Here is an 11,976-nt window from a genome sequence, read left to right as displayed (position 1 = left end):
AGCTCCCCCAGCCGCTCCCCACCAGCCCTGTGCTCCAGACCCTGCCCCAGCTCCGCTGCCCTTCTCTGGACACGCTCCAGCACCCCGATGTCCTTCTTGTGTTCTGTTCCTTTACCGCAGGTCTGAGTTTGTGTAAGGTGGTACAAGAGTAGCCCGCGCGGCCTTGGGTATGGCGGTGCCGGTGAACTAGAGCGGGCCGGGACACGGCTGCCAGCCTGGCTGTGATGGCGTGCTCTGCTAGGCAGCTGGCACGCTTTCACCTAGTTTTCCCCTACGCCAACGAGCATTTTCCGACCCAGTGCCAGGGCGTGAGTCGAGACGGGGATAGAGCTTCGTCCTCCTGGGCAGTATGGCCCAGGCTGCCCTCCTCGGGGAGGACGAGAGCTCAGCTGCGGGGATGTACGCCATGCCGTGCCGTGCCACTTGCCTGCCGGGGCAGAGACCAGGCCCTAGCACCTTCTGTTTTACAATACAGAAATGACTTTCTGTTTAATAATACAGAAATACAGATTAAATGCTTCTTGCATGAAACTGAAGAGTTGATTCACTAGGTGTCCTTTCAAGTCTCGTGTTTCCCCTTGGGTTTCAGTCGTTTGGAAGTTGTTCCTATTTGGAGTTTAGCTGGGATGCCCCATGACATGGCAGGGCACTTCAGTCACAGAAAACAGGCTCCTTTCCCCTTTTTTGGAACATTAGCGTTTCAAAAATTACTCCTCTAGGGTTTAGATTTTCACAGAACGCAATCATAAAAAAGCCTTGCTCTGTGCAACGGCGGGGGGGAAAAGAAGGCAAAAATATTTAAGTGTGGCTTAGCAATATCCAGAGAATTTTAAAAAAAAAAAAAAAAGTCTTTAGGATGATGATAAAATGTTGGCAGCTTTTGATAGCTTATAACAACTTTTGGATAAATACTTCATGATCTTTCTATTAAATCCCGGAGAGCCCCATGAATAATTCTTGCAAGAGCATTTTATTATTTTAAAAAGTATGTACCAAAACAAGATGATTTGGGATGCTGCTGTTCCTTTCTACTTGACAATCTCCAGACTCAACATTTTCTCTTTTATTTTGCAGGCCGTGTATATGTTTTACGCTTTGGCAATTGTCTGCGATGATTTCTTTGTCCCTTCATTGGAAAAGATTTGCGAAGTAAGTATTAGAAGACGTTACTTAAGCTTGTGTGCTGCTTTAGCAGCAGTGCTTGAGAGCCTCAGAACGTGACGATAGTGTATTTACTGTTGTCTCGGAGTGTTCCCTGTGCTTCTTGTTTAGTTGCTCACCGCTGCGTGTGTGCATTGGCTCAGCTCTGTGTTCTCGCTTGCAGGAGATGGGCTGGGAGTCTGCTGGTGGGTAAACTTGGCTGACACTCCCTCTTAAAGCTAGCAGTCGCCTCTCCAATAACAATTCATATATCAGCATTATACCACTTCTTAAAAATGGAGGCAGGTTATAGCGTAGTGAAAAACACGTTCTCTAGAGCAGCAATTCCCAAACTCAGCCCCACGCCACGGGCTCCCCGGCGGTGCGAGCTGCAGCACGGGTTTCCAGGTAACAAGCCCGGCAGAGTTTGGTAGCTTGTCCTGTGCTCTGCCGCTCGCCGCTGACATGCTCCCGCCTCTCCGGCTGAGAAACCCTTGAGGTAGGATCCAGCCGTCGGAGACTGTGAGAAGGCTGGGGACGTTGTTCTTTGCCCATGTAGACTTTGGGCATGTCACTTGGTTCTCCTGGGACTTGGAAGATGATAACCTTTTATTTCTTGGCTTTAGCATGGAAATATTGGAGTGTTTCTGAGTTTCATATACCATTGTCCTGGTTTTGGCTAGGATAGAGTTAATTTTCTTCCTAGTAGCAGGCATAGAGCTGTGCTTTGGATTTAGTATATTTTACTTTATTTCAATTATTAAACTGTCCTTATCTCAACCCAGGAGTTTTCCTCACTCTTACTCCTCCAATTTTCTCCCCCCATCCCATTGGGGTAGGGGGTTTGAGTGAGCGGCTGCGTGGTGCTGAGTTGCTGGCCGGGGCTAAACCACGACAACCATTAACTCAAAACTTAGAAACCTCCCAAGCGTCAGGCTGGAGAAGAAGCAATGCACAAGAGAGTGTAGATGCGTTGGTATTTAAATACAAAACCAAAAAAACACCCAGGGGAGGGAGAGATGCTGAGCGCTCAGCCGGCTGCCTGAGCGCTGGGTCCTGCCCCTGCGTGTGGTCCTGCCCCGTGCGACCAGGGGTCTGTGCCTCAACCTGCTCCCGCTGCCCGGCTGCTGAGGACCGGCACGCCGTCGGTGCATTCGCACCAGGGCTTACCGGCTCCCGGAGCGGCCACGGACAGGGAGTGCTGCCTAGCCGGGGTAGGGCTGCCCTGAGCAGACCCACGCCAGAGCTGGGTTTGGCTGCTTGGACTTTGGTTAGAAGTGAAGTCTTGGCTTAGGTTCAGGATGCTGCAGATGTGCAGCACGCTTGCTTCCCGGGGCCTTTCGGCTTTGCTTGTGCGGTGCCCAGCGCAAGAGTTCACAGGCTGACGGCTCTCCAGGTGCTCTCCAGTTCATGCTGTGATAGCTGCTGTTGCTTTGCGTTTGTGTGTCTTTGCAGATGTCTCTTCAAAAATGCTAGACCCTACCCTTAGTTGATATAAATTAAAACCTCTGGAGATTTACTCCAGTAAAAGTCAGGGATCTTGTACCTTGCCTTCAAAGTAATGGGTTTCATACGTTGCGCTGCGTTGGTATAACCTGTAAAGCAGCAGGGACAGCTAGGTCAGCTGTAAAGAAGCTCTTGAATGCTTCCAGTAATTATAGGGGACTCTGTCCCTTTTTGCTAGGGTTGGCATGTTGAAATTTTGGAAGACAAGGAGTACATTTTAGCCTAAATCAGCTTGGACAGCTGCAGGGTGAACACAGACCGTGTGCCTGAAGTGACTGCGAGACTTATCCAATGTCAGTCTCGGGCAATGAAATCTTTGCGTGTAGAAAATATGGTTTGGTCTTGCCAGTTAGACGTCTCTGTCAGCTGGAGGAGACGCCTGCCGATCTGCCTGGCAATAAGTGTCACTCATCAGCGCACGGGCTGTGCCTGGCCCTGGGAGGAGGTGTGGGAGACTGCAGGAGAAAGCATTTGTGTTGACAGCTCTGATGGAAGTTGTCTCTAAACTAACCTGATATTTGTAGTTCAGCACCCTGCCACACACGTCCTTTTTTTTGCATCACCAAAAAAAAAAAGTCCCCAGGAAATCCCACTATTGCAGCGCATAAGTATTCAGGTAACTGAAGGGTGACAACACAAGGTGCGAGCTTTTGTCCTGCAAAGTTGCTGCACTCTCTAGGGCTGAATCTAGGGAAAGGCACTGCGAGGTTCAGGGGGAGCGAGCGGAGACGTTGATGTGGAAGAGGGGATGGGAGATGCTGGAGATGTAGACGCGCTGAGTTATTTAACCTCCCCTCTCCCGAGCAAGGGGACACTGCTGGGAAACGTGGGTCTAGGAGGCCAGCTCGGGTCAGTGTAGATGAACAAGTCCTGAGCTAAGCAGTGTCCAGGACAGGCTTGTATTTCGGAGTGCCATCGATATGCCCAAGGGCAGGCCTGCCACCCAGAGGGACACAGGTGGAGCCAGCAGATTGAGAGAGATTATTAATTCTCTTGACTGAGCACTCGTTAAATGCCATCTACGAGTGTATTTTGATTAGTGGCCTTGCTTATGGCTCAGAGGTCTGATCTGGGTCTGTGGAGCGCTAGCTGCTGTTACAGCTCTGCCATGGGCTCTCTGAGTGACCTCGGACAGGCTCCATCGCTTCTCTGCACCTCTTTTCCTGCACTGGTCAGCAGAAGTGTTGGTCCTCGACTGGGCTTACAAATCGTGATAGGAAACGCCATGCACGGCAGTAACAGTTTCTAACTTTGCTGGTGGTAACCTTAGTTATCGTAAACGAGAGGCTCACAGACTGGAGAAGTCCCTCTCCTTCTGCTGTCATTAGCTTTCTACAGGTGCAGGATCTGTGCATCTCTCCACCTGCCCCAGAAGGTTGGTTATCAAGGTATGAGTGTCCGAATTATGGTGCCATTTGTTCTTCTGAAATTCTCAGGTGTGTTTGGGTTTGTACAGACATCTGATGTCTAAAAAGCAAACACCCTCCCCCCGTGACTTTAACACGGTATTTACAAGTCCCTGGGTCCTGGAAGGCTACTTTCACTTCACCAGATCTTTACTTTTTGGTTATTTGTTGTCTTCTCAATGGTACGTAACACCCCCTCATGTGCTTTAATGCTTCTGAACCATTGTGTTACCCAACACCACCAATAAAATAAGATGATAGTAACAAGCTTTATTCAGTTGTGTGTGAAAGAGAAAACTTAGCGGTAGAACCCTAGATCTAGCATATTTGTTTTAAGAAGTTACTGTCCAGAAGAAAGATACTGTGTCATTAGCAGTTACCAAAATGGGTCATGTAAATGGATCAGGATTTTACTATTCCTGTTGCTCCTACTTCATTCTCTCCCAAAAAAGGTTTTTCTCACCCCACAGGTGACCTTTGGGGGCATTCAAGTCCTTTTATTTATGTATTTTATGCATAATTAAGCAGTTCTGTAATTACATGATAGCAAAAGAAGTACGCATTCCTGTTTCCTGATCCAACTACTTTTGATTTTATCAGTCCAGAATGGCTTGTCTTCAAAACATCCAGCTTTTCATGGTTTGTCCTTGATGTTAGCACTCAAGAATGCATGGGAAAGGGCTTGGGTCATTTCGCCACGGTCTCTGCAGCCTTTGGTAATATCCCCTCTTGCCTATTTTTCTAGGAAAGGGAAGGTTTTATGCCTGCAAGATGACAGCACATGCTACCACCAGTGCTCTCCCCGCATAAAGACCCTGTGAAATGAGTAGGCTGACTTGGAGAGCCAGGGCTGCTTTGTGAGGGAGAAGACCACCTGAGTCTTCCTCCATCACCTGATGAGATAAGACCCGTGATGTTTTTAAGGGTGTTTGTTAATGCACAGAAAACAATCGAGAGCGGGAGTGGGGAGAGAGCCCCTTGCAGGAGCTCCCGTCGGAGAGGTTGTACTGGGTATGGCAGTACATGTAATGCACTTAGCACGCGAGTGCTTTAAATGGTAATGACTTGCTGCTGACCTAAGATCTATCATCAGTAATCCAGCTACCACCTACTTTTGTATCCAGTGCAAAAGAATTCAAACCTCCTGCCTGAAGGTTTTTTTGGTCTTACAGAACAACCAATAGTTATTCTACAGTTGCTCACAGTTTAGATGTACTAATTCTAAAATAAATGCCCTTTTTCTGGCTTAGCTTCATCTAGTTTGGAAAGCGGTTGTTGACCTAAACCAACAAGGCATTTGTGCTCCCTAATGGGTGTGTTGAGATGAGAATTTGTTCCAGAACACTTGATATGGTAGACATTCACATTCTGTCTTGGTTCAGATGTATTTACAATAAAGCCCTGATTTTCATTTGTTTTCTAAAACAGCTTGTACTTGCATTTGCCCAGCTACTCTGTTACTGGTTTTACAGAGTGTTTACATGACGCAGCTAACGTCATATGTCAATTGCAAACATTTGTCTGCAAATACCAGAGATTACATTTTTGCCTCCTACATAGCGCGCTGTGTTTTCTGCTCTATTGTATTAACTTAATCATCATATGCATTGCAATAAATTACCCAGGAACTGTCCTCGAGGGAACCTACTGTAGCTTTAAATTAAACCATCCCCACAGCAAGTCCAGCGCAGCTTGTTTCCTTGGCTGACGGTCTTTTCTTTCAAAAGACACCGTCAAGTTGCAGACCGACTATTGTGGGATGACTGTCTCTATATTTCCATAGAGAATCCTGCAGAAGAAACTGGCCTTTGGGGATCTACTTCTGCTCCTATGAACAACTTCTACAATAGTTTTAATCCTATTTAAAATCATTTTCCGCAAAGCTGTGTTTAATCAAGTTCCACAAGCTTTTATAGCAGTACAACGATACCGTGGTCTCCTGCTTACAAAGCATTCCTCGCGAGGGCACATCTTTTCCTTTTTCCTTGCCCCCATAACCTATGTACAAATTTTTTTGTTATATGTGTGTGGTCAATGGATGGAGTTACCTTCTCTTATGGGCCTAGAATATCCTTTGTGGGATCCTCAATCCAGATAAGGTTGGTGGGAGGATTTCTGCAATCCTTGTCTCCGTGTAAATGTACTTTGGTAACGATAAAGTTGCAGAGAAACCCTGCACCGGTGCAGAGGGCAGAGGAAGGCTTCCTCCACCCTGCCAGGCTGGGTGTGCTCCTTCAAACAGCCGGTTCTGCTAGGGAAACATCCCCACTGCCCTCAGCTGTTTCCCCTCGCTCGTAGAATGGCAGCCGCTGACTCGCGCGCGTGCGAGCCAGCCAGCTTTGTGTAGTAACAGCTCAGCAGTTTATGACCGTATGGCGGGGGGTGGCTTCTTTTAGCTACTCATTAAACCATGGAAGGTGCCAGCAAGGCATGTGGTCTCTAACAGCCTTGTCGCATTTGCTGAACAGTGACTTGTGCAGATGGAGCAGTGGGAATGCAGAAAACATAAAGGAAGTAATTTACCGAGTAAATGTTTGGAAATGGCGTATGCCGATGAAGTTTTCATAGAGTAGTGGGTCTTCTCCCTTCCAGAACCCCCCGATTTAGATAGTCTCTGGGCACTGCTAGGGGAAGGCTGTAGGAGGTAAGTATCTTTAATGGTGATCCAAGTGAAAGGGGGTGAGGAGAGGTTAAATGTCTAAAGCTGAAATGATACCAGGGAAGGTGGCTGGGGGTGAACCAAGCCTGAGCTCCAGCCCTGCCCTTTACAGACCAAGGTGGATGAGAGTTATCTGTGTATCGTCAGGGTCATGGAGGAGACAAAGAGCCGTGACTGGTGAAACTGCCTCACTGTTACCCAGAGCACTGCTCTTCCTCTGCTCTGTAAAGGCTATCGCAGCCACAACCTGCCCTCTCTACAAGGAGATGCGAACTGAAGTAGCCAGTGCCCGTGATGACTTTTTCCCCCTATACTTAAACTTTATTAACGTAAAACTTTATACGTATTGGCAGTTTCCCCACTCTTGGTGGACAGTTTAACATTTCTAGTTGAATTCCTTCAGCCTCTCAATGTTGTAATCAATGACTCTGATGTGTTTTTCTGCAGCGCTTGCATCTTAGCGAAGATGTGGCTGGGGCAACTTTCATGGCAGCGGGAAGCTCAGCTCCTGAGTTGTTTACATCTGTCATAGGTAACTAACCTGCTGCCGCTTCTTGAAACCTCCGCGTTTCCCTGGCTGTTTTTCAGAGTTGAAATGGGATTGCCAAGGACCCGTAACGTTCGTTATGATACCTGGCTCTTCCCTCGTGTGCACGCATAGGACCAGTTGTGGGGAATCCTCACGAGATGAAGCGGCTCTGAAAAAGTGCCGTGACCCTACAGCGGGACTGCCTTGGAAGTGGTTTGACCTGACGCCATCAAACCAGGGCCGGTGGGCAGTTCACCTTGGCTGTCTTTTAATCTGCCTCGCTGTAGCACGGCGCTGAGCTCTGCACATGCAGCCCTCTCCCCTCCTACCCGCCCTCCTACGCTACCTGCCGCACCGTCTCCAGGACGTGGTGTGAAAGGATGCACCTCCAGCCTCCTGGACCTCGGTGCCCAGGCAAACTCTGTGTCCTCAGCTGCAGGTTCTCTGCCATCACCTCCACTCTGGTTAATCTTCTAACGCCACTTCCCTCTGGGAAAGCCAGAGTAGGGAGGAGAGGAGGATTTTAAATGCTTTCTCACAGCAACAAGTTGGTCAGAGCATCACACTACCAAAGCAACTCTCCGCTTATGGGAAGTGTGATCAAAGGGATTCAGCAGCCCTTAAGTGTGTGAAACTCGGGAAATTTGTGTGGTCCTTCACCAGCCTTGAGCTAAGAGGGGACTGCAGTCAGCTCTTCCAAAATGATGCTCTGTGTGTGTACTACCTGGCACAAGGGGAAAGTGTTCTTGCAGGTTTACTCATCCACATCTCTACTGGTAGGTGATATCAGAGCAGCGGTTGGGAGGTTAAGGTGGGCTTTCCATCACCAAGGAGAATTATTCTCAGCTTATCTTTCTCTAGAAGACACTTACGTTTCAGTCACAGCTATCAGATCCAGAGCACAAATTAATTCACGCAAAGCTGCATACTCTGCACCAATTACACAAGCAAAGCCGCAAAATGTAGAAACTTACATTGGACCAAGTTGGGATTGTATTCCAGTTAAGAACAGTGCAGTAGCAGGGTGAAAATAAAACCAGATTCCTTCAGGCAGCCTAGAGAAGCCCTAATGGCCAGATCGTTATCTTGCTGTGGTGTAATCCACCAGATACTGAGTGTCATTTGGCAGGTGACTGCTTCTGTGTAACGTGTTTCTGAGAAAAGGATAAAGTGGAAAAAAACCATCCAGACTACACTGGCTGGATAAATACTGTTGGAATCTTAAAAGCAAGTGGTGAATTTAAACAGACTGACAGCTAGCAAGAGATGGAGTGTTATTTTTAGGCTGACTTCCTAAGGAAAGAATTTTGTGCAGTACCATGATGCATGTGTCTGTCAGTTCATCTCCCTCACCATTAACCTCATTGGCCAATTTTAACCAAATTTGACAGAAGAGCTCTGAAAGGAGCTTGTAATGTAGCCACATAACTCATCCTGAGAGGCATCATTCAGCTTGCAAGTAGCTAGCAGCCAGGCGGCCCTGAATCAGCTCCAGCTCAAGCTTCTGCTCGCCTATTGAAGGCAGTAGGGATGGGGATGAGGGGAAAAGCAGAGTACTGGTGAGGGGATGTCTGACGGGAGATAGTTTCCTGCAGATTCGTGTCCGATCAGCTGCTCCCACAGAGCTTACTGCCTTTTATGATGTGTATTGCCATAATGTTGGGTCACAAGACCAGGAGGTTGGTGACTTAGACATGTACTTGATTTTCATTAGATGATCCATCCAGGTCCCCTCAGAAAGCAAGTTCTGCCACCTTTATTCACCCTAGTACCTTTCTCTGAAAGTTGCCCTATTAAATATGAGAAACAGGGACAGAACTGGTACACGCCTTTAGCTTCATGAATGGGGTGTGAGGTCTGCAATTTTTTGTGGAAAAAAATCTGCTTTTTCCAATTTACACAGCTTGCCTTGAACTTGTTTTTCAGGTGTTTTTATCACAAAAGGAGACGTAGGCGTTGGAACCATCGTAGGCTCGGCTGTATTTAACATTCTCTGTATTATTGGCGTGTGTGGGCTTTTTGCAGGACAGGTAAGAGCTTTTAATGATTCCTAACAGTTCTCGCTTCATCCTGTGCCTTGGCTGTACTGTGAAATCGGCTGCTAGGTTCACAACCTTGCCACAAATTTCTCTGGCTTTGTTCTTTTTAATAGGTCCCTACGCTATTCCTTTTGCATTTTTGAAACGAAATGCAGAACAGCAAATGTCAGCTCGGGCATTTTAAGCTGCCCAAGATATGTGGGTGGTCAAAGGAATAACAGTTGGTTATTCAACACCTCCTCTCAGTAGCTATTGAAAAATGCGTTGTGACGTTTGTATCTGGTTCTCTTAGACCAAAGGAGCCAGGAAATGTCTGTGCCTCTGGCTGGTGAAAAAGCACTTTGGTGAGCCACGCAAGATGCCTCTGAAAGGATGATGACACTTCTGGAGCATCACAAAAGATGCTGCCTTCGCGCAAGATAGTTTCAGATAAATGTGCTGAGCTGGCACAGTGTTGTTGGTGCCTGGCATGACTTGTGCAGTTGTATGAGAAAGACACAGTCTTTGCTTGTAGTTTAGCGCAGTATTTACATGAAGAATCACAGAATGGTTTGTGTGGGAAGGGACCTCTGGAGGTCTCTGATCCAAAGCCCTCACCACCCTGACCCCCCCAACTCAAAGCAGGGCTAATTTCAAAATTGGATCAGGTTGCTCAGGGCCTTGTCCGGTCAGGTTTTGAGTACTTCCAAGGATGCCCCGACTGTTTTCCTCGCTAGCGGTAAGGCTCTCCATTCCTCGTATAATTTCTGACTGTTTTTCAGTGTGTCAAACTACTTATGACAACATCTGAAATTAAAGTAATTAAGTTGTGAGATCTGAGCTGCTGTCTGAATTGCAGACATGATTGACTGTATAATTAAATATCTGAATCTGCATTCACCTTAGCACTTGCCAACCTGCCCGGTATTTTTACAGTCTCATAACATGTTCTTTGAAATGTTACTGTGCAGACTTATTTGTAAAGAGGAGAAGCAGGATAACATTATCATACAGGGCAATAGGATAACTAGGTCCAGAAGAACTTAAGAGAAGGGGCCTGTATAACTTGGTCAGTATGAGAAAGGATGCAGAGAGATTGGCCTTTCCTGGAAAAGTTTCTAATCCAATTTTATTTGCATTAGCAATGAACTTTTTCAGGATGAAGGTGAACATTTTCACTATGGGGAGGCTTCAGGAAAAGCTCACAGCGGTACTTCTTAGCCACCTGATCGCCCTTGATTTGCATGGGAACATGCAGCTGGAAGCTACACGTGCTCAATATGTTAGCGGTTCTGCTGTAACTCTTACTGTGAAAGCCCAATTGATTCAGGCCAATTTTTAATGACCAAAGCTTTCCCAGGGCATGAAGCTGTGTTCCCCAGAGGTGTTCTCCTGTAATCAGTAGGAGTTTTTGCTCAGGTTGCTTTTTTCAAGCAAATGAAGGTGATTAACTGTTTAGCACGATGGCAGAGAAGCTAATTCTTCTGATTTTTACTCTCCGCGGTATTGATTACACATCTCAAACCTGCTAAAAAACTAGTTACAAATCACAGCTTTCGGTGGAAAAGGTTTGCTGGAGTTTGGGCATTGACGGACAATGTCAGTCCTCTGAAGAGACCGTTTACAGGTGGGAGATGTTTGTTTCTGAAGGATATAACGCAGCCGAAATGCTCCTGTAAATGCCTTCAGCCTTCCAGGCGTGGTAGCTTTCAGAAATTGAAAGGGGGGATTGGCTGCTGTAAGTCATCCTAAGCATGATCTGCGAGTCTCTTTCAAGCCAAGAACTGAGATTTGGACTGATTTGTCCCCACTTTGTTTTCCCTGACGCTGCTAGCGATTTGCGCGTGGTTTTGTCAAGTCACTTAACTAACCTCTATTTGCCGCAGTTTAACCCGCAGAGGGTGGGGTTATGGAATGGAATGATTGACGTTGCTGCGTGGAATCATGGTTTGAACGAGCAAGTAGGAAACCTCAGTTTAAATAATTCTAATATTCTCGATAAAACTCTGTTTTGGTTTGTGTTCTTCATTTTTTCCCACTCCCAGCCCTTTACCAAGAAGTCATTCACTTTTTCTGGTGTGTTTCATCTTTTGTTTTGTGTTAGTATTAATAGAAATTTGGTTTTATTATCAATAATGTCTCTGTAGATGCCGTAACATAGGCCATCGGTCTAAGCTGCTTGCCGTGCTCCAGCTGAGTTAGAGCAGGGTTTTCTCTCTTGAGCTCAGACCTGTGGAGTCAGCCGCTGGAGTCCTCTGATTTTCAGATGAGACCAGCGAGTCAGTGGGCAGGGATTTACCAGCCACACTTTGCTGTCTTGTGAGCCTCCCCCGAGGCTGCTCAGCACACAGACCTGTTTTCTGGGACTCCTGCCCTGGAAAGGGATGTTCGGGCATCTTGGTTTGAGGCTGTGGAAGGCTTTTGGGTTTGTCAGGTGGGAGGAGAGAAGCAGAGAATTAAGCCTGCGCCTGTGGCAGTCTCAACCCAGTGATGCTCGTGTGGCCTTCGTGTTCATCAAAACCCGTCATTAAATGCTCTGCTGTTGGGAGGTGGCTGCTGCAGATTGCCAGGGTGGACAAGAAGGGTTGATGCTGTGTTTCCCCTCTGTCTGTTTTACTCGTGGGATGCCTCTGGCAGGGGAGGGACGATTTCAGGACGATCACCGATTTCCGCAAGGGGAATCGCAGAGGGGGTGACGGTAACCTCGCCCTTGCTTTC

General features: G+C 47.2%; 1 protein-coding gene across 1 annotated transcript in view; it reads left to right on the top strand.

Annotated features, from left to right (window-relative positions):
* The first annotated feature begins 1,083 nt into the window (after positions 1-1,083).
* SLC24A3 (solute carrier family 24 member 3) overlaps positions 1,084-11,976 on the top strand; it is a 60,741-nt gene continuing 49,848 nt past the window's right edge. The window contains exons 1-3 of the mRNA XM_075707337.1: positions 1,084-1,149; positions 7,159-7,243; positions 9,167-9,270. Of these exons, the coding sequence (XP_075563452.1) occupies positions 1,084-1,149; positions 7,159-7,243; positions 9,167-9,270 (255 nt within the window). The remainder of the gene's footprint in view (positions 1,150-7,158; positions 7,244-9,166; positions 9,271-11,976) is intronic.

The sequence above is a fragment of the Pelecanus crispus genome, chromosome 3 (genome assembly GCF_030463565.1).
Source record: "Pelecanus crispus isolate bPelCri1 chromosome 3, bPelCri1.pri, whole genome shotgun sequence".
Lineage (NCBI taxonomy): Eukaryota > Metazoa > Chordata > Aves > Pelecaniformes > Pelecanidae > Pelecanus > Pelecanus crispus.
The sequence above is the reverse complement of the archived record's forward strand: the minus strand, read 5'-3'. Positions and strand labels throughout refer to the sequence as shown.